This window comes from Euprymna scolopes, chromosome 9 (assembly GCF_053919585.1).
Source record: "Euprymna scolopes isolate OS-2025 chromosome 9, ASM5391958v1, whole genome shotgun sequence".
Lineage (NCBI taxonomy): Eukaryota > Metazoa > Mollusca > Cephalopoda > Sepiida > Sepiolidae > Euprymna > Euprymna scolopes.
The window spans coordinates 80,472,350-80,495,175 of NC_136490.1; the positions used below are offsets into that span (position 1 = coordinate 80,472,350).

Sequence of the window (22,826 nt, forward strand, 5' to 3'; positions counted from 1 at the left end):
AATTTTAGTGTTTTAATTTTTTTTTTTTTTTTTTATAAAAAAAAAAATTATGTGGGAGGGGTGACATTAAATAATATTTTAGACTCAAATAGAAAAGAGAATGTCAAGACTTTCACTTTTCCAATTTTGGAACCAGTGGCAAATAAACTTTTATGTCACCTGATGAGTGACTTGATTTCTTGCAAACTAATTTGTCTGAAACATTAGCATGTTCAGTGTAATTTAATCTTTGTGTATATAAATATATATATTTTGCTTTTTGTATTGAGCACTCTAAATAACCTCATTTTAATTCACGAATTCTATCAACTGTATATCTTTAATTTAGTGTGTGTGTGTGTGTGTATATATATATATATATATATATATATATCACACACACACACACACACACACACACACACACACACACACTGAATTCTTTCATTAAATGAGTGTTCCTGAGAACTGGTTGAAAGAAACATCTTAAAGAAAAAAACTAAACATTAAAAATTACACATGTTAGAATGAAATCAAAAATTACTTACTGCACATCTCCCTGTCTGATGCAATCACAGATACTAAGGATAGAGTCCCAGTCAGGTTCCAACAAGAGCTGGCTTGTGGCCTTTTCTGCCAACAGAAACATTTAAAAGAAAAACTGATTAACAAAAGAAATGAAAATCATTTTTATTTAATACATCAATAATCATTAATCACATAATTACTATGTATCAGTTTACATATATATATATATATATATGATGCAAATGAACATATAATTTAATTTGTTTCCTTTTTCATCTCTCCATATATTATTATTTTATGCACATCTTCAGTATTTACTTTGACAGTGCTCAATTTGTAAGTAGTAAGTTTTTATATACGGAACAATCATGTTGACACCAGTTCTCGCCAGATCACCGAAGGTAAACAACGTTAAGCATGGCCAGTACCAGATGGGTAACCATTTGGGAATGGTGAGGTGCTGTATGTACAACGAGGTAAAAATACCAGGTTGAGAAACTGGCGCTGTCTATCCTTCTCTCAACGGTAGATGGGACTCTCTTACGCTGTGGTAGGCACCCCATCTTGTCATGGGGTCACGATAAAAAATACCCTTGATAGCCCTGGAGAAGCATCAAGTATTCAGTTACCAACAAGATTTGAATTACACTACAAACTCGTGTAGTAAGTTCAATCTTGGCTACGGCCATGCTGGATGATGGAAGTTTTGAAAATATATATAGCAATTAAGCAACATAGAATTTTCCACATTTTATCCTTGTGGTGATTTGTCAGACTATTGCATGGAATTAATGTTACTTTGTGTTTTTATATATTCCTGCCTCAGTGGGTTTGCTAATCAGCCAATCAGATTCTTTTTTATTCACACACCACTTTAGTGTAGCTAATGGATGTGTGCTTATCAGGCATAGCGTCACTTGACCTCTCATTCACCTCTTTTTGTTTTTTTGGCAAGGATGAGTTTCTCTTCTTTGTATTAGAAAGTATCCTAGTTTTAATCTTGTCGTTTTTGCTTGCAGTTTATTTATAATTATTTTTGTTATTTATCATTTGTTTGTATTGTTATACTAAGATAAAGTTTGTTTTGTGTATACATACATTTTCTATTTCACTCCTACAGTTTAATAAATTTTATTCTTTCAAATTTAGGATGGTCAATTTCTCATTCAAACATTAGTGGTCTAATTCTCTACATGTGCTAGCTTACCATACTATTTTCAGTTTGACAATTGACAATTTTCCACTTCCTTGAGCTCCCAGTAGTGATTCGCTAATGCAGATTTATTTGGCATTTTTTTTTTTGTTTTTGAATGTACTTTTCTGATCATAAGATCTGCTTTTAAATTCTAGGGAGGTCATTCCTAATGAGTAGACAAATTGAAACTTTATAACTCTGGCATTGTCCACTAAATAAATGCCTAATCAAAAGCATCATTTAATAAGCCACAATATTTGCCCAACTAAAACGACTGGTTTCCCAGATGGGAATATATATATGACAGAAGAGGAAATCAACCTAAAAACTGCAGTCATCAAGAAAAAGGAAAACATAAGAGTCTAGATGGGAGACGGAAGAAAAGTGGACATTGTTATGGCTACTGAAGATGCTCGAATAAAATATGCCAAACAGAAATCAAAGACACAGACCTGGAGAGAAATATTCTTCCGCTTCTGTCCAAGCAAAAGAAACGTTCCACCCCCCAAAATAACCAGTCAGTGACACAACAGTCTGAAGGTTTTTAAAGAGGCCTTGATGGAGTACCTGAAAATGCAAGCTCTCATTAGAAATACAAAGCCGAACAAATACACCACCCCAGAAGCACAGCAAGAGTCTCACTGTCGATCCATCCAGACTGTGCCCATAACACCTTAACAGGGATCCACTTTAACAACATGACTTCCTAACAAGTCTCTCACCACTAATGAAACAATGAAAAAAACCTAAAACAGCCCCTCACTGAATCTTGGTGAGAAACATCAACATTTGATGAAAAGACAATAACCACAATTACAGCTAGTCTAAAGAAACCATATCTTCAGAATGGTGCCATTCCTCAAATTCTACCAAACTGTCTCCTATTCATCATTGACCATTTTTAGAGTCGCCTAACTCTAAGAAAATATGTCTGGAAAATTTGGCCCTTAAACGTGCATTAGCTGAAAGTAGACATTTCATAAGATTGAGGATTTAAAAGGGAAATCAAAATTTATTGATAAAAATTACTGGAGTGCTATTAGGCAGCAAGATACAATTATTATATGCCATATCAGCAAATGTCCATGTCCAAAAATCAAACTGTCCTTGGTAATTGGACCCGATTTTGAAATACATGTATTCTGCAGTGATGTGGAAATTAGTACTATAGGGGGTTCCTAGCCATGTAATGATGGAAATATGCTATAGAATTTGATGATAAACATGAAAAAAAAAAAAAAAAAAAAAAAAAAGGACCATTATTTCTGGATTGAAATTAATATTGTAATTTCTGCTATTAGAGCAAGATAAGTCATTTAAATATTTCAATGCAATTAAATTCATAGAAACAAACACAATGACATGGAAATGATATTCTCTTATATAACATCTCTAGAGGGTACAGACTGGTAAGAGACACTAAAAATGTAAATTACCATGTTATTGACCCTTCCGAAGATTAACCCTATCAACCTTTATGAATCCTATAGCTGGACAATAACAATTTTCTTATGTATATTATAACAAAGTTACGAGTGCAGATAAACTCATTTATCGTTCGCTTTTCTGGTAAAAGCTTATTTATTGTAAGTTTTTATTTTTTTTTTAATTCATTGTTGCTCATTTTCATCTTTTAATAGTCAATTGTTGCTCAATTTGATCTTTTAATAATCAATTGTTGCTCAATTTGAGTTTTTAAAAATTCATTGTTGTTCATTTTGAGTTTTTAAAATATTTTTAATTTAATTTTAAGTTGATTATTTATTGCCTAAATTCATATTTCATGTTTTGTAACATTTGATTGTCTTCTGCTTCAAACATACGTAATTTTACATGCATATTTTTTTAAATTTAAATTGAATTATTAAATTGAATAGTTTTACCATAAATCCAATCAGGCTTCCTTTTTTAAATGTAATTTATAAGTAAATAATGAACGCATTTAGTCTTTAAAATCTATGCAACAATGAAATGTTTAATTACTTCTAATGCATAAACACACAACTTCTCCGTTTTTAATTTTTTAATTAATAATAAAGGAGTTTCCGGACAAATTATTGTGTCCTTATTTTTCTCTTTTATTAATACAATTTTTAAGTTTTCTAATGCTTTTTATAAAAATTTTTGGACAGTCTGACTGTTAGATTTTGCTTGTTAGGACCTAAGCAATGATGTTATTTTTCTGCTAACAGCTCTTAATGATATATTATGAAGGCCACAGCCAAGACCACCAACAAGATCTAAAACACTGACTTAAGTCGATTCCTGCAGATCATACATAAATTCTCCAGAGATATTGGAATGAAGTTTGTTTGGACAAATGTGTCAAGTGCTCCATCAGAGCTGGGAAGATAATAATATCAAGGACCATGAAGAGCAAGAAAAATACCTTGGCATAGAAGAGAACAATTTATTTCAACATATCAAGGCGAGAAAAAAATTGGCAACGAATACGTTGTGTAAGGAAAATGTGTAAAACAGAGGTTACAAACAAAAACAAGGTTCCTACCATTAACCAGTTGCGATAACATACTGCTTTTGCAGGTTACAAAGGGGTAAACAGACTAGACACTAAAATGCAGAAAATGTTGACACTACAAGAAACCAGTATCTGCCTAAGCTGTATTAGCCCAGAGGAGCAGAAGGTATGGGTCTCTCAAAAATTGACCATCAGCATTGTGCCACTATTATAAACATCGGACAATATCCAAACTTCAAAATGGTCCAATAAAATCACGAAACAGGAGCCAACAGAACACCCTTCATCATGAAACTGACCAAAGATTTTAGACAAAGCTCTTACAAAGGAAGCAGAATCAGAAACAAGTCTGCTACAGAAATAGCCCTTGATCGTCAGCGCCTTCTGAAACGGTTCATTTTTTTCACGGCTGCAATTACAGCATTGTTGCTGGGGAAATGCTGTTCATGTAATCTGAACAAGTGAAAGTCAGACAATGTCAGGTTGGAACCATACAGTGGGTGAGACACCACTGATCAGCTGAACTTTGAAAACCACAGAAATTTGTGTATGGCCTGGCGCTGTCGTGTTGCAAATAGAAGGTTTCCCTTTTCTCTGGTTTTACACAGGAAATCCAAGTCTTCAACTTGGTCTATATTTCAATGTAAGTCAGAGCTAACAGTTAACCATGGTTTCAAAAAATCCAGGAGAATGGTGCTCTTCCTGTCCCAAAAGGGTTTACATCACATTATCTAAACTTCTTTACTGGAGAGCATGAATGGTGCCATTTTATCAACTACTGTCTAAATTCTAGCTAGTAGTACCTATTTACAATGCCACCCCACGGGACAGCGTTAGACACCAGGGTCGGTTTTTTTTTAACGTGGAGAAAAAGGTACAAAAATTAAATTGTCTCGGTCGTGAAGGATTGCTCCTCCACTGAAAGAGAACAGCATCTTGGCCAAAATTCTAGCTAGTAGTAGTGACACCATGCCTCTTTACCACCAATGTTGTGATCTAAGAATCTATCACCAACGCAGATGAGTTGTTCAAGGCACACAGTGTGTGCTGGGGTAATGGCTGTGCACAGGCGTTCAAGGCATGCTTTGTAACTCACATCTGTTGCTACTCTAAAATCAAACTCATCTAACTGTGCTGACATCAACTGCATCAGCTTCATAAATGTGAAATCATTGCCAGTGAATATTGATCTATTCGATGTTTTTTTCTGTATGGAGAAATTCAATGAAGCACCTATGCTTCTGATGCATGCCCATGGCAGGTGTTGCTTTCTTAGAGAATCTGTCAATATCTGCAACACAAAATCTTTCAGACCATGAATACCTAAGTTCAACCATCACAACAATGCAATTTACACTCCTTTCTGATCCATTCATGCAGAATAAAATAAGAGGTAATATTTTTCGAATGACTCGCATAAAAACTACTTTAAATACAGTCCAGGTTCAAAAGTTAGGGATGAAGATCCTAACAAAAACCTCTGACTGACCTATCCCCATTGCTGTGACAACCAACCAGTATGTCTAGCAAGACAGGCCCCCGATGCATTTGGCCAATATCTTGTCGCTATCTGATGACTATAGCTACTATGTCTGATTGGCAACCAACAGTTCTCTGGGAACTCTGGTGACAGATGGAACAACACACCAGCCAGAGTATTATATCATCATGAATAAGTATCTGTGAAATACATTACGTTTTGTGTTCAAATCTATGATACTTATGTCCAGTATCTGCTGGCATTGTTTTTCTAATACAGTTACCAGTTATTTTGCAGCTGCTTCTTGTTAGATTTCGACTGTGGATACTTTGAGACTAATATATGTGTAGTATAAGCATTTATCATTGAAACCTTAACAAGTTGGAAGCATACAGTCACAAATCTGCACACAGGCAGCTCAAAGTTTATCAACATTATTGTCAGTTTGAGGGACAGGAACTAGATATGGTGAGGCATTTTTCTGACTAAGTAGTCCATCTAAAGGATAGTGCAGCTCACCTAGGCCATGGGAGAGGTGTAGAAAAAGGGACTTAAAAATAGTCTGTTCTTTCTTTCAGTCGATTAGCTACCTGCAGCTAACAGTTGTCCATTTTTGAAGAAAAGAAGAATAAACATTTGTGCTACAAAGAAGATTAAATTGAATATTGCTACCTGGAACGTATCACCACCATAGCCTTGAGCCACTAAAGGGCATAGGTCATCTACAACTTTTCAGATGCTTTTGTAGCGACTGAGTTCTTTTTACGGGGTGAGAGTGCTGGCCCCATGCCCAACCTTCCCAGAAGGTACATACAGCACCTAGCCTTCCCAAATGGTCACCCATCTGGTAATGGCCAGGATCAACATTGTTTAACTTCAGTGATCTGGTGAGAACCAGTGTATCAACGTGATTGTGCTGTACCTGAAACGTAAGGACATTTCTTAATATGAAAGAGTTGTTTAATCCCGAGCGAACAACAGCTATTGTTGCCAGGGAACTGACTAGATACAATGTGAATATTACTTCTCTATCTGAAACCTGTTTGAGTGTTGAAGATCAACTTACTGAAAAAAGTGCAAGATACGTTTTTTCTGGAAATACAAACTCAAGGGAGTAAAAAAAAGGAAGGAGTTAGTTTTGCTATTAGGACAAGGATCACATGCCAGTTAGAGCAAACTTGTGGAATTAATGATAGAATCATGTCACCAAGGGTACATTTACCAATAGTCATTATGCATTAGTTATCTCAGCATGACTTATCTTTTAGATAGTAGTAATAATACTCATTGACATTAAAAACGCTCTGGATATTTCAAGATAGTCATATTTTAAAAACTAAAGCACTTTAACTCTTCAAAAAATCTCCATTTCGGTACCTCCAGTTCAAAAATGTTTCAAATGCATTAGTAAATACTAATCTACATGATATATTTAAAAAGATTTTAGGAAAGTAATAATAAAGTTTGTTTGGAGTTGTAAGCCATTTTTAGTTTTAGAGTTTCTGGTGGGTAACCTGTGTGAAGAACGAAAAGTATGTGCAGAATTCTAAAATATCCAATATGTTTTATGGTGTGATTCCAGTTTTCCGATTTCAAAACGTGGCTCCATTTGATTGGTCGGTTCTTATCCTTGTCCCTTCCAATTTTTTTTTTTTTTTAATTTTTGAATCATACCCCGTTATGAAAAATATTGCACCTTCTCTTTTGATATGATGGAAAGTCTTTAGTTTTAATGTTAATTTTGTTCACCATAAATAAATGTGTAAAATAAACAAATTAAAACAAGGAAAAATAAAAACTAGAAAGTCAAGTAATTTAGTTTTAATTTTGTTCAAATGTCAAAGAAAATAAAATATGTTGGCATAAAAATGGAAAGAAATCAATTTTATTTTTACCTTAAAAAAGGTGAGAATGTAAAAAAAAAAAAAAAAAATGAAAAAAGCCAAACTTTGTCAAAGGCCTTGAATATATCAAGGGCTAAAACTCTGGCTTCGCCTGCCTTATTCAGTGCATGGTATATGCCTTCGTTCAGAGATGACCATTAAAATATCTGTAGTAGAATGACATTGCCTAAATCCATACTGTTTGTCAGAGAGAAGATTAGCTTTTGCGAATGCTAAATTGATTAATGTCTCAAAGATTTTAGCCAAGAGGGGTGTAACATGATTGACTTGAGGGAGCGATTTGCTCCCCATTGGGAGGTTGAGACCCCCGAGACCTTAGAAAGGCGGGGTAAATATGCTAAGATTGTCTAATTGAATCCCGGACAACGGCAGATATAAAAAATACTTGAATTAAAATATATAGATATATATTTCTTTTATTGTTAAAAACATATATATTTTATTGTTGAACAAGATTTGTACTGGCTAACCTGGAAAAACAGTCGTTCAGACTGGCTTTCTGAATGACAGGTTTTGACCTCCCAGGTCGTGGGAGGATGAGTTCATTTTGGTCTCAGATTGCAAAACTCCACACTATTGGGGAAGTGCACACACGCAAATGTATATGGGAATTCCCCGAGAAACGTATCGCTGATTGGTTGGGTAGATTGTCTGACCCACCCTGTCCCTGAATATAAAAACAAGTGCCCAGTTTTTTTTGGGCAGATTGGAGATTTGTGCCGAAATATCGAGAGAAGAACAACTCCTGACGCCTGACTCGCCTCTCCGCCATCCTGACTAGTAATCCAGTGACGAAAGACAGATATTTGTGAACTTAAAGTGTGTTAGTAACTGAACATAGTATATATATGTAAAAAAAGATCTGTAATTTTTGTGAAATTAATTTTTAGTAGATAGAAAACCCTGATTATCTATCTTTCGTTCGCCGCATGCAAGCTTCGCTTTCAACAGAATTCTACACAGAGGCATTGAGAATTAATGCAAAGGTTTCCCGGACGAAAGAGAAAGATGAAAGAGAGTCAGGATCTTAGATGCCAGATGGTGGTGGGGGCCCTGATCGATACAGACGCCTTGGTGACACTAATTAAGTCCAGTGCTTATCGGAAGATGGCCATCCAGGGACGTTTGTGTACGGTTAATCTGGAATTGACACAGACAGATCAGGGCCGACTATCCCTAGAAGGACTGACCAGGCTCCCCTAGGAGGTAGAGGAGATGACAGGGCAATTATGGGCTTATGTGGTGCTCGATTTGTGTGAAGAGTTAATATTGGGATACGATTGGCTAAAAGAAATGGGAGTAGCGGTCACCTTTGCTCCACCAACCATGGTTAAGGAGGAGGGGTGTTCCCCTAAGTGGCCGAAAGCAGGTGGTGACCTCAGAGGATACAAACATCCCCCCCCCGAATGATAGTGATCCAGGGGCGAAGGAAGGGAAGCCCTGATGGGTACCAGGTGACTTCCCTAGAAGAAGAGAAAGACGGGGACTTAGAAGTGGCGATTAGTGATGCTATAGTGAGTAGACCTGGAAGCTTCCTGAATAATTCCTGTAAGACAGTACGGATTAAACGTGGAACCCAGGTGGAACAAGCCTACCTTGTTGAGACAGTTCAAAGATTAGGGACCAGGAGTAGAGAGGCGACAACGAATTGGAGGGAATCATCCAAAATAACAACAGAGGAAGTGATAGCACTGTCTGAGTACCAAAAGGAGGTAATAAAACTGCTAGAGCACAATCGAGATATTATCACTTCCAGCGATCGGGAATTGGGATGTACAAACACAGTAATGATGAGGATTGATACAGGAGACCACCCACCGGTAAGATTGAAATCCTACCGAACCCCCGATTCATAAAAGAAAAATTGTAGAGGAGGCGTGTCAGATGTTGGATGCGGGAAAAATTGAACACTCCACCTCACCGTGGAGTTTCCGCGTGGTGATCGTGGAAAAGAAAGACAGGGGACAGATTTTGTGTGGATTTCCGGAAGTTGAATGCTATTACCAAACTCTTAGTGGTGCCTATGCCCCTAATAGATAACATACTGGCTTTGTTGGGGAGAACGAGACGCCTTACCACCCTAGACTTAAGATCAGGTTACTGGCAAGTAGCCCTCAATGGGAGTATCAAGAAAAAGCGGCTTTTGCATGTCATGCGGGACTATTTAACTTCAGATTTATGCCGTTTGGCCTCTGTAATGGGGGTCATCTCACAATTGATGTCGATAGTTTTATAGGGTTGGAGAGGTTTGCGGTGGCATACTTGGACGATATTCTAATCTTCTCACAAACGCCTGAGGAGCACTTTGCACATTTGACGGAAGTATTTGAATAAAGTTGCTCAAGTGTCAGTTTCTTAAGAAGGAAACCAAGTATTTGGGGTTTGTGATTAATGAGGCTGGAATAAGACCGGACATAGACACGGTGGAGGTTATCAGGTCTCTACCCAAGCCGAAAACTGTGCAACAAGTATGAGGGTTCATTGGAATGATCGGCTATTATCACAGATTTATACTTGCGCTTAGTCGATTGGCCGCTCCCATAATAGCGTTAACAAAAAAGCATGCCAGTTATAAATGGATCCCGGAATGTCAGAGGGCTTTTGACGCCCTTAAGGAGCAGTTGACTGCTATACCATTGTTGGTGTATCCGGACCTAAGTAAGCCTAGGGTTCTGTATATGAACGCGAGTGACACATGTATAGGGGCGGTGCTGACCCAACCGTGTCCTGAGAAGGAAGGCCTCGTGCCTGGCGTACCAGAGGAAATTCCGATATATTTACTGTCACATAAGTTATCTGAAACCCAACAGAGGTGGCCAGTGATTGAGAAAGAAGCTTTTGCAATTGCATATGCAGTACAAAAGCTAAATTATTATCTGAGTGGGACTGAATTTGTGGTAAAAACTGACCATAAACTGTTGAAATATCTATTTGAGGTGGATTGAACGAACAAGATGCAGCAGTGGGCATTCAAGTTGTCTGGCTATCAGTGCCAAATCGAATATTTACAAGGTAAGGAGAATACCTGCGCGGATCTTCTGTCCCAGATTCCAGAGCAGCTGGAACCGAAGCCACCCATTGGCAGGTTTTTTTTTTTTTTTTTTTTTTTTTTTTTTTTTTTTTTACACAGTGGTCAAGGCCCGGAAGCCACTCAGGAATAAGGGTTATCGCAAGTACATTGCGTTAGTGTGGAGATTTGATGAAGTGTTTACTTAAGGGGGCGGTTCATTAGGAATTTGTTAACGTTGGACTTGGAGACATCCAGGTTGTAGTCCGGTGGGAAGCAGGCAAACGGAACAGTTCCACAGGCGTGCAGTTCTAAGAAAGAAGCTTTGTTCATGGAATCCGCGTTTTGATTTAGGCACAGATAAAGAGTGGGGGAAATTTTTCCCAGTGGATTCAGCTAGACGGTTGTTTTTCGTGAAAGATTGGCGAGGGGGGACCAGAGATTGGAGTTCAGATGAGCACCTGCCATGGAAATAACGATAAAACAAGGCTCACAACGTCTCTTCTGTGGGAGAGAGGTTGCAGGGTAGAGAAAAGGGCATCCCCCACTAAGCCACGAAGTCTATTTTGTACTCTGTCAAGGCATGATAGGCTGTTTTTAGCAGCTCCTGCCCAGATATAGCAGCAGTATTCCATCCTTGGACGTACTTGGCTTTTATATAGATAGAGAATTGCATCAGTAGTGAGATATCTTCTGGAGCGGTAGAAGGATCCCACCATCTTTCCAGCGACCTTGGCAACAGACTTGATGTACGTGTTCCATTTCAGATCAGGAGTAAAGGTCAAACCCAGAAGCTTGTCAAAACACGGGGCCTCTCCCAGAAGAGAGCCATCCATCACAATTGATGCCAGATGGGGATCAGAGCATTGATGATGTAAGGATAGGAGTTTGGTTTTAGATGCATTAAAGGTAACCAGCCACGTCTTCCCCCACTGAACCACGCACTCGAGATCAGAGGAGAGAGAATCAGAGAGAACTTTGTCATTTACAGCCTTTGATGTGTTGCCATAGATGGTCGTGTCATCAGTATAGATGTCAACGAATGATTTAAGTATGTGTTTAGGGAAGTCATTGATGTAGATCAGGAAGAGAGTTGGGCCCAGGATTGACCCCTGAGGGACTCCAGCATTAATACTGCAGGCTTCTGATTTTTGTCCATTAACCACTACTCTTATGAGCCTATCGGAGAGAAATGATTTAATGATTGAGAAAACATTTCCAGTTATACCGTAGCTGGAAATCTTGTGAAGTAGACCCTTATGCCATACCTTGTCAAAGGCTTTTGATATGTCAAGAGCAATTGCCCTAGAAAGGAAGCCTTTGTCAAGAGATTCACCAATCCTGTGAGATATAACCGTCATCACATCTGCTGTATATCTTGCAGAGCGGAAACCATATTGTGTGTCACTAAGAAGGTTGTTTCTGCTGAGGTGGTTGACTATTTCTCTATTTAATATGGATTCCAACAACTTACTCATAACACACAGGAGACTTATTGGTCTGTACTGAGAGGGAGATGACTTATTACCTGAATTCTTAAATACAGGGCAAACTGATGAGGTCTTCCAGGGAGTCGGAAAGCACTTAAGGCAGCGCTTAAACAGTTTCGTAAGTATGGGAGCAAGTTCTGGTTGAAGCTTTTTTTAACACTATAATTGGGATGCCGTCAGGGCCAGTTGCTTTACTGGAATCAAGGTTCTTGATTAGCTTGGCGACCTCATGCACGGATATTTGTATGTTACTTAGCATGTTCTTTGTTATAGGAGGAAATATGGAGAGTTCATGGCCTTCGTCGCATAGGGTAGAATTAGCTGCAAAGTTCTTTGCAAATAGTTTGGCCTTGTCTGATGCTGACGAGATGACCTCTGGTCCATTGATAATGGTTGGGATAGAACTAGTGTTGGGATGATTCCTAATTTTTATACGATTCCGATTCCAGGAAAATATTGATTAACGATTCCGATACCAAGTACAATTCCGATTCCTAGGGAATTATTGTTTTGAAATATACCAGGTAGTTTTATACTTATGGTCGGGTAGTTCCCAAATATGTTCTCTAACTTTGGAAGAGATATTTTATGCCTACACAGTCGTGTTTTGGTTTAAATAAAATTATTATATAGTAAACTAAACGGAAAAATTAGCAAAATTTATTTTAGAGAAAATTTATTTTACTTAATTGGAATACAGAAAAAAAAAAACCCAAAGAAAATAGAATTAATCCTTCAGAGCGAAAACAAATAAAATAGAATTTATATAACAGAACAAAAACAAGAAAATCAGAGAATAAATTAACACAATTCATTATTTTGGTCCTCATAATTAACAGATTTAATGAATTAAATAAAAAAAATATTGCGGAAGAGAAAGAAAATATATACTAATTAAATATAAAAAAAGATAAATATTTAATTTAATAATTTATAAATGAACGTGCATAATTCACAAAGTGTAGTTAACACCTATTGTTTTTTCTTACTTTTTCATTGCTTTTACACGTTGGTTCTTACGTAAAGAATAAGTTTAGCCAAACTAATTTTGAAATAGGGTATATCAAAGGAACACATAAAAACGATACCACTATAAAAACAAATGAAATACTAGATAAAATTCAGCAAAAATAATTACCAAAATTACAGAAAAAGATAAAACAAAAACAAAACAAAAAATGGTGAAGTTTGAGTGAAATGAATTATTGAAAGAAAATTAATTGAACTAATAGAAATGTTAAAAAAAAAATGTCACATTTCAATATTTTTTTAATAATTAAATTCTCAGGGTTATCGAATTAAAAATTAAGTGATTTTTTTTTTTTAATTAGACTTCTTTCGAAGCTTGTTACCTTGAAAAATACATTTTAAACCTTGTTTTTTTTTAAAAATAAATTGAAAATAAAACGCAATTAAAAAAATTTAATTGATAATTGAAACTTTAAAAACATATTAAACATTGAAAAATTACTTATCTCACAAATTAACGTCCAATAAAGTAGATCCGGTCTTCATACAGGAATTCGGTTATAATAAATATATCTTTCCCAAACCTTAAAAATTAAATTATTATTTTTTATTTTTTTTTTTTTTTTGAGAGAGAGTTCTTTAAAATCGCAGGGGAATGCCGCCTAAAGAAGCAAATTTTAGGAGTTTAGTGCCTTTCAAAGACGGTTATCATAATTATTATCATCATTTAATTTCCTTTTTTCCTCCCTCCCCCCTCACACCTTTCCACATGGTTCAGTAGTTAACCAGTGCTCCTGTTGCTGTCAGTCAGCTATCTTTACCCAAGTTTTAATTTCTAGTTAAAAGAATTTTTCATGAATAGAATCAGCATTTTTAAAAATTATTTTTTTAGTTGTATATATTGTATTTACTCTTTGAAGTTAAGGAGGGTTAAAAAAATTGGTGACACCTAGATGGTGACTTAGGCAAAAAAAAAAAAAGACACTGCGATTTCGACCCTTACTAATAAAACTGTTCTGAGTGACTAGTTGGTAATTTTGCTAAGTCGTGGACCAAAGAGTTAAAAAAAGATTTCAAGAAATTCAACGAATTTTCATTTGGTCCAAATTTTAAAAAAATATATGGAAGTATAAAATATGTTATAATATTTATTTAAAAAATATTTAGAAAAGAATGAAAAACAAACACTTCTATTATTTTTTTTTTAATCTTTAATAGTATATTTTGGAAGAATGTTCAATAAAGGAAAAAAGTTATGAGTTTTGAATTACTCTCTGGGTTTTGTGTTCGGGAGTGGGAGTAAAAAATGATCTAAAAATACTGAGACTGCATCAGGAATGCCATCCCATCCATACTGCCATGCAGATCCTTCGAATCCTGTCTCTTTCAACAATACATATTTTTAATAATTTTTTTTCCTGGTTGACTTTGTTTATATATATATATCTCAAGATAAGCAGTATTCTTCATGATTTATTTTTGTATGATTGTAGACAATTTATGAATAATTGAATCCTGTCATCAATAAATTGTGATGTAGAAACATCAATATTTCTCCTGTGTCAGCCTTCATTCGGTTTCGTTTCGGTGAATAAATACTTCCTCCCACACTGAATAATCTTTCACTCTCAACTGAAGATGGTGGGACACACAAGTATTTTTTTGACACAGCGGACAAAGATGGAAAATTATTTTGGTTGCTGCTCCACCAACAAAGAGGATCTTCCCACTGTCCAATCATTTTAACTTCCTCATACTTGGACATTTCAAACATTATTTCTTTTTCCAATGCTCTTTCTTTTTTATCCTGTTCATTTATGGAAGTAGACTTTTGATGTTTTTTCCTGACTCTTTAAATTCCAGTAAGCACTGGTTGAAACTAAAGTTGAAATTGTTTTCTTACTCCTCGGTATCTCCTTTCTCATCTGCAGAAAAATCTGAATGTGATGAATCTAAAGTAGTCAAAATGGTTTTATTTTTATTTATTGAATTTATATCTTCAAGTAATGCTGTATCTTCTCATGCTGGTTGTCTTGGTCATCATTCAAAAAAATTAATTTATACCGTGGATCAAGATACGTTGCCATTATCAAGTTCTTATTGTTGAAATAGGTTGGAAATCTGGAGCTGACAGAAGATTTCCAAGCAGATAAGGTGGAACCTAATCCACTAAATAAACCTTTTTCTTCTGCCTTTTCAAAAAATTTACAAATCACTTTTGTGGCAGGGATAATTGATGATGCTAAAGCCTCCCTTACACTTATATAGTTTGTAGAATCAACAAAGTTTTTTAAGATTTTTATCAATTTTTCTAGAATTCTCCATTGATTCGCATCCAAGCAGGGTAGTTTTGCCTGTTGTGAACAGTAGGCTATCAAAGCACTTTTTTGCTCAAATACTCTTTCCATAGTATAGTATTGGTTATTCCAGCGGGTGGTGATATCCTGTATGAATTTATGATTCGGTACATTAAATTTTTTTTGATATTCCTCTTGAAACTTATTAAAGGCTGCAGGGGAATGATTAAAATGGCCAATAATTTTTTTTATCACTGCCATCATGTCTTTTACATAGCGTTGTTCAAAAATGGCATCATTTAAAACCAATTGTAAAGTATGCAGGAAACATGGCAATGAATCATATCCCGCTTGTGCAACTCCTGCAGCCATATTTGCTGCATTGTCTCTAACTATGACGTGCACTTTATAGTTAGAAATATTGTATTCTTTAATCGCATCTTGCAGAAAATCAGAAATGTTTTCAGCCGTGTGAGTGGTTGTAAATGGGACAACACAAAGTACTGCTGTCCTTTGTTTTTGTAATCCAATGTCCAGTGACGCTTAAAAAAGATACATTGGATGTTGTGGCAGTCCAGCCATCTACTGTAAAAGAAATAAATTGAACATCGTTCAATTAATTTAGGATATTATTCCTAACTTTGGAATAAATATTATATATAATAGATTCCTTAATATATTTCCTGGAAGGAATGTTGTAATTAGGACATATTTCTTTTAAAAGTCTTTCCACAATTGAAAAGGGCTGCAAATCAACTGCAATCATTTCCCCAATTAATTTATGTAAAGTTTGTGACTTTGCATCATTGATGTCCCAAATCTTTTTCTTTTCTAATATTTCCGTAATGCTAAGTTGTTTTGATGTTGCTCTTATGGATGTAGACGTCTCACCTTGATCAAACTTTCTTTTCTTTGTCCGGCTAATAAATAAATCAAGCTTGCGTTTCTTCTTTTCTTCTTCAATTTTTTGTTCCTTTTCTTTTTTATTTTGCTCCTCCAATTCATTTGGATGCTTCATAGTTAAATGTTTTAACATGTTGGTTGTGGTCATGTTAGATGGTTTTGTTCCTCGCGATATTTTAATTTGACAGACTTTGCAAATGGCTTTACACTCATCATCTTCAACTTCAAAAAGTTTCCATGCAAGACTTTTTTTGGACTTTGAGGCCATATTAGAAAATTCAGTTTATCTGTAAACAAATAATTTACTATTAAATTTTGTTTTAAAGCTAGTCACTTATTTGGATAATTAATTGATAATAATCTGCTAAAAAAGACAAAAAGAAAAAAATATAAAGGGATGGAGCGGTAAATTGTACCAACCAGTAGTTAACAAAAAAAACTTATAGAATTTAATTTTTGAAACCAATGTATAAAAGTTTACATAATGAAATGCAAATATGCATTTTCTTTTGAAATTTTTTTTTGGTTGACTGTTCAATTCACACATGGCTGATGCGGTTCAATATTGCTAAACTATAAGTCTTAAGTAAAATTCTATTTATAAATACTTTTTAAAATGAAATTATTTAATTAATCGTAAATATTATTTAGACATAAAAATTAATTACAAAGCCTTTTAAAAATATATATTAATTAAGTCAAACATTTTTTTAAATTTTCAATTTAAAATTCTAGAAAAAAGATTATATTCTGCTTTTAATATAATCAAATTCAGGGTTTTATCTTTCTGGAGAAAAAAATAAAAATAATGGATTTTATTTCAATGAAATTTAAAAAAAACAACTTGACTGAATTGAATTAATTACCCTTAAATTAACGAAGGGGTTATTTAATAACTTTAGGTTTGGAAGAGATAGGTATGGGGTCAGTTTGAGTGTTTTTGTTTTCAAAAATAAAAGTTTAGACTCGCTATTTTGGGAAAACAGATCATTTATTTAATAAAATAAGTGGAGTAAATGTGTTTTGAAATAAGGGATGCTCCCCAAAGATTAACACGGCAATATTTTCACGATATTTTTGCAATTTCTTACTTTTACAAGCAATTTTTTTTTTACTAACTTTGGTTTATTAAAACTTTTTTTTTTTTTGCAGACATTTTTTAATTTACAACACATTTTTAATGACGTGTGTGTGCGTTTTGCGTCAGAATTTCTCACTTTTACAATAAATGTTTATTTACTTACGTTGGTTTATTAGCCCTCTTTCTCACTTTTACAAACATTATCGTTTTACTTACTTTGGTTTATTAAAACTTTTTTTTTTTGCAAACATTCTTAAATTAACAACAAACATTTATTTTTAAGGCGGAGTTGATCAACTCACCCTCACCCCCGGTGCGGAATTTTTATACCGATAGTTTTAATTAATTCTTTCGATGGATTTTTATTGATTAGACACTAATCTATCAGATTATGAACAAAAAAATTTTTATCATTATTTCGACATTTGGAAGGGGTACTCACTTTTTACTTACAACGTTCTGGTAAATCGGTCACCCATTTTGTAACCAATGATTAAAAAATGAAGGAAAAAGAAAATGAATGAAAATATTTGTTTTAACTTTTTATTGTTATATTTTTATATTGTAATAGAAAACTGAACAAGGCATGAAAAGTCATAAAAAATGCTTAAAAATTTTTTTTTTTATTATTATCTGATACATAAGTCTCTATTGGATGTTATTAACAAGAAAAAAGTTCCAAAAAGTGAAAATTATAGAATTTAAGAGCAGGCGGTGAAAGCCAACGTCCGCCTAAAAAAAGTTTTTAAAAAAATCAACTTTATTTTATTTTACAAAACCCAAAATGAGATTAGAATTTGGGACCCCTTCGCTTCAGTAGGACCTTTTGGTGCCATTTTTACCGAGCACCACATTTTTGATACTGCAAGAAATACGAACCATGCTGAAATTATGTTATTATTGAAAAAGCTATTCTTTAACTGTTCACCTAACAAAAAATACCATAAAAATTTAATTCAACTTGGAAATCCCATCTAAAATATAACACGGTACGTACACTGCACAAGCACCAAAGTAAAATCCCAATTCTCGTGGAATGGTTCCAATATGGGATCGGTTTGCTATAACGTTGTAACTAAAAACTAGCACCCCTTTCAAATGTCAAAATACTTTTGCTTGTTTTTTGTGAGATAATCTGGTAAGTGTCCAATCAATAATAATCCACTGTTCTGTTCGGTTTCTTACAGTTTTTCAAAATTGCAAAAAAAAAAAAACAAACAGAAAAAAATATAGACGGGGGGGGGGGGGGGTGATGCTTGTTTGGGTATACTCCAAAAATTTTTATCTTGGAAAATTTACACTGTCTTTTGTGTATCTTGTCAGTAGCTGAGAAACGTGAAGATATGACCATCAATTGGCAGAAATAATTTCTATCTGTAGTTTGGGATTTATGGCTTTATATTTATTGCTCCATACAGACACATGAAGCCAATACATGTTTTTGCATAAAGGTGTGAAAACTTTTGAATTCACTAATCCCTTTAATGTCCACTTTACTTGTCCCTAACACTTTGAAATTGTTAGATTTTTTTCACACTTTGTTACCATTGGCTTGCCAATGCTGGCTAGGTGACCCCATATATATATATATATATATATATATATATATATATATATATATGAATTTAGGTAAAAATGGCACCGGTAAAAATGGCACAAGTGAATAAATAGGTAAAAATGGCACGTAATGGATTAATGAGAAAAAATGACAAAACTAGAACATGCATGAATATCTCACAGTATATTAAAATGGGAAAACATGCGAAATTTGTCGAATTAAAAAGGGTGCTAGACGACCGATCTGGTCTTAAATTTTACCCTCGTTTTGAGTTTTCCAAAAGTTAGGTCATGTACTGCAACGTCACCGGTGTTACAGAAAATAATGAGAAGTTTGTCAAATTTAAATAGATCCTAAATGCGAATCTCGTTTTTGAGATTTCCCAAAGTGCTATTACGTCACAGGTGTCAGAAATAACTTTTTTCATCTGTGTGGTAATTCATTCTCCCCTATTATAAGTTGAACACTGGGCAGAAATAAATTTAAAAAATCTCCCTTATTTACAAACAAGTTCCTTTTATTTTAATTAGTTACTTCTATTTATTTGTTTCTTTACCATATATTCGATTCGATGCCTATACTAATAGATGCCTTAAAAATAAGAATTATCGAACATTTATTACTATAGACAACAAAATGAAAAAATAAAATATACAACAAATAAATGCTACCAAATGCAAGATATGCTAAAAGTAAAAATAAAATAAAAATAAGCAGTTTATATATTTTTCAAAAATACAAACAAAATAACTTGGGCATAAACAATTATAGCGAGGAACAGTCCATTTGATGACGGCTTCTAATATTGAAATCAGAAATCAACATTATGTTATTCGTTCCTCGTAATTTATGTACACTTAGTGTTGTTTCTTTTTTATGGAACTCCTGCATTGCAACATGTCGACAATGGAGACGAGTTATCGACCTCTTTATGAAAACCTTAATGTAAAAAAAAAAAAAAAAAAAAAAAAAAAATACTAAAAACAATCTATAAATGTTTTTAGCATATTTTTTTTTCAATTATGAATCATTCATTAAAAAGAAATATTAAAACTTTAAAATTATAGTTCGATACATTTGTATACTTTACAATTAAGTACTCCTTGTGCGTTGAGTCTTGTAGCTCCCCTTGGCGCGGAAATAAACTTTTTTTATTTTGTAAACAAACGAACGTATTGTACTTATGGATGTTTGATACCGAAAGAAATATGAACTTAAAAAAAATAATGTTACTTTTATTTCATTAAATTGTTAGGTGAAAGTGCAAAATAGTTCACCCCACTACCATGTTAAGAATGGCTTTCTAAATAGTTACTATTTCAACGTTGTTTGTACTCTCGGGGTGTCAAACATGTATAAGTACCTATTTTAATTCTAATTTATTTAATCATTTAAAAATGTTGAATGGTGCGAAAAAATGTTTGTAATAAACCAGCGTAAATAAATAAGTAAATAAATTTAAAAAATGTTTGTAAAATTGGGAAACAAATTCATTACAAAAACTTTTTATTTCCACACAAAGGAGGCGGTTATTAAATATTTATGCTGGGAGATATGGAACTCAACACGCAAGGAGTACCTAAGGAGTATATTTTTTAGGTTTTTGTACAATACATGTTTTGCTTTTCATCTTTTTGTGTTATTTACTTCGTTATTGTATATTTTTGTGTTATCAGAAAAACTTGTTTATATTTGAGTTTCACAGAACTGCCGGTCAAAGAACAGGTGCTGATAATTTGTCTCTGTAAATTTAAAGACCAACACTCAGTTCATTTGCTTATAATTTTTGAAAATTTATTTGCATTAAATTAGGAACACCAAATCAAATTATTTGATCAGTAAGCTGTTATTTATATTGGAATCAGTTTATAATTTTATGTCAGAAATATACTCAGTGACCAGAAATGTCCCCAGAACGGTTTCATACTCAACTGTGAGCATGAAACTGTGAGATGAATTGGTCATAAAACCTTTTCGCACGTATACGTGACAACACTTGTTATCTTTCACTTTAGTTTATGTGTCTGTTGAATTTGTTAATAAGGCAATAAAACTATTTTTGGTAATTAACAACATTGATACAGTTTAGCTTTGAGAATTTTGTGTTACTGTTCCCATTCCAGCTTTGGACTACTATTCTCATCTTGAGTATTCCTATTTACTTGCTTCCCCAAGAGGGCAAAGTTAGACACAAGGTCGTTTTTTTTTTTTATGTGAGCAATATCCAGCTCTCCTACAAGAGGAACTCTGGATCAGAACAAAAATTAAAATTGTCTCAGTCTGAAAGGATTTATTAATTCTTCATTAAACGGGGAGATAATAGGTGGAGTGTAGCATCAGAAGTGATACTACACTTTGTTAATGTATCAGTCGATGCAACCTCCGACAGAAATTCTGTGCAGATTCTCGAGTTCAACAGAAACATTCCAGAGTTCAATATTTATTCAATAATAGCAGTTTTGGATAAATAAGAAAAAATGGCAAAGCCCAACTTATCAACGATAAAATACATTCAATGATAAAATAAATTTAGAGTGCACCAAAATTAGTTTTTTCTTTTATCAAAGATAAAAGCCGGTCGAGGATAAGTGTCAACCAGGGAGCTTTTAATTACACTAAACAAAGTGCATCTTTTCTGGGTCATTTTTATTTTGTTTTGTTTTAGGGAAAAAAAACTTATCCCCGTGTGTGTTTTATCCTTGATAACTAGCGATTCATTATGAAAAAAGAACTCAAAAATACAACTACAACTTGTCCAGAAAAAATGCAGTTTGTTTAGTGTAATTGAAAACTTCCACATTAACCCTTATCCTTGAGTGTGTTTTATCCTTGATAAGTTGCGATTCATTAGTCCTAAGTACCCCATTTTGGGGAGCTAGATAGTCACCAGATTGAAAACCGACATTGTGTCTAACTTTGTCCTCGCGGGGTGCAATTAAATAAGAACCTTTAGATAAACAATGCTTCTAAACTGAGGTAATTGCAATTTTTTGTTCCGATCGAAAATGCCTATTTTTGGGGAGCTGGATATTCCCCAGATTTAAAACCAACCGATCGAAAATGCCCCTTTTTGGGGAGCTGGATATTCCCCAGATTTAAAACCAACCTTGTGTCTAACTTTGCCCTAGCAGGGGTGCAATTAAATAAGAACCTTTAGATAAACAATGCTTCTAAACTGAGGTAATTGTAATCTTTTGTTCTGACGAAAACTGCCCCCTTTTTTTGGGGGGGGGGGGGCTGGATATTAAAAATCGACCTTGTGTCTAACTGCCCTCGTTGACGGTAAGAAAATAGGAACTTTTACAAAACCCAAAATGAGGTTAGAATTTGGGACCCCATAGCTTCAGTAGCACCTTTTGGTGTCATTTTTACCTAGTTATTCCCTTGTGCCAATTTTTCCGGGTGCCATTCTTACCGGTGCCATTTTTACCGAGCACCATATATATCGTTTCTTTCTCATTTTTCCACAGTTAAAAAAAATGAAATGTCATCAACTGATTTCATAAGTACAAAATTTTTCAATAAAAATCAACAAAAGATTTTGCAATGACTAATTTTTTTTAAGAGTTTATAATATTCTAAAAAAAAGATTTTAAATTAAAACGTAAAAATTCCATAATATATAATAAATAAATTCTATTTTCGCACCTAAGCTTGGCTGAAAAAAAATTTTTTTGGAGGGGGGGGGATTGTCACCCCTCTATGGCTGTCACCCGGGGCTGACCGCTAGTGGGTATGAGCCTCTGAACCCTCAGACTATTTTCGGCCATTTTACAGCTTTCGTTACGGTACGCTCGCGTGCACACTAAGGCTATTCGTGTGCCATATGTGCACCCACACTCGTATTAAAGTGACATAAGCGTAGTAATCTTTCGCGGACAATTTAAAATTAGATGGAAATTAATTTTTAATAATTGCGGATAATTTTGGAAAGGCAATTGTTTTTTTTTGTTTTT

General features: G+C 34.3%; 1 protein-coding gene across 4 annotated transcripts in view; it reads right to left on the bottom strand.

Moving 5' to 3' along the window:
• Positions 1-22,826, bottom strand: part of LOC145284726 (hepatocyte growth factor-regulated tyrosine kinase substrate-like) — a 344,930-nt gene that overhangs the window by 279,466 nt on the left and 42,638 nt on the right. For all 4 annotated transcript variants that reach the window (XM_080133655.1, XM_080133654.1, XM_080133657.1 and 1 more), the window contains exon 2: positions 528-612. In XM_080133655.1, coding sequence (XP_079989781.1) covers positions 528-612 — 85 coding nt within the window. The remainder of the gene's footprint in view (positions 1-527; positions 613-22,826) is intronic.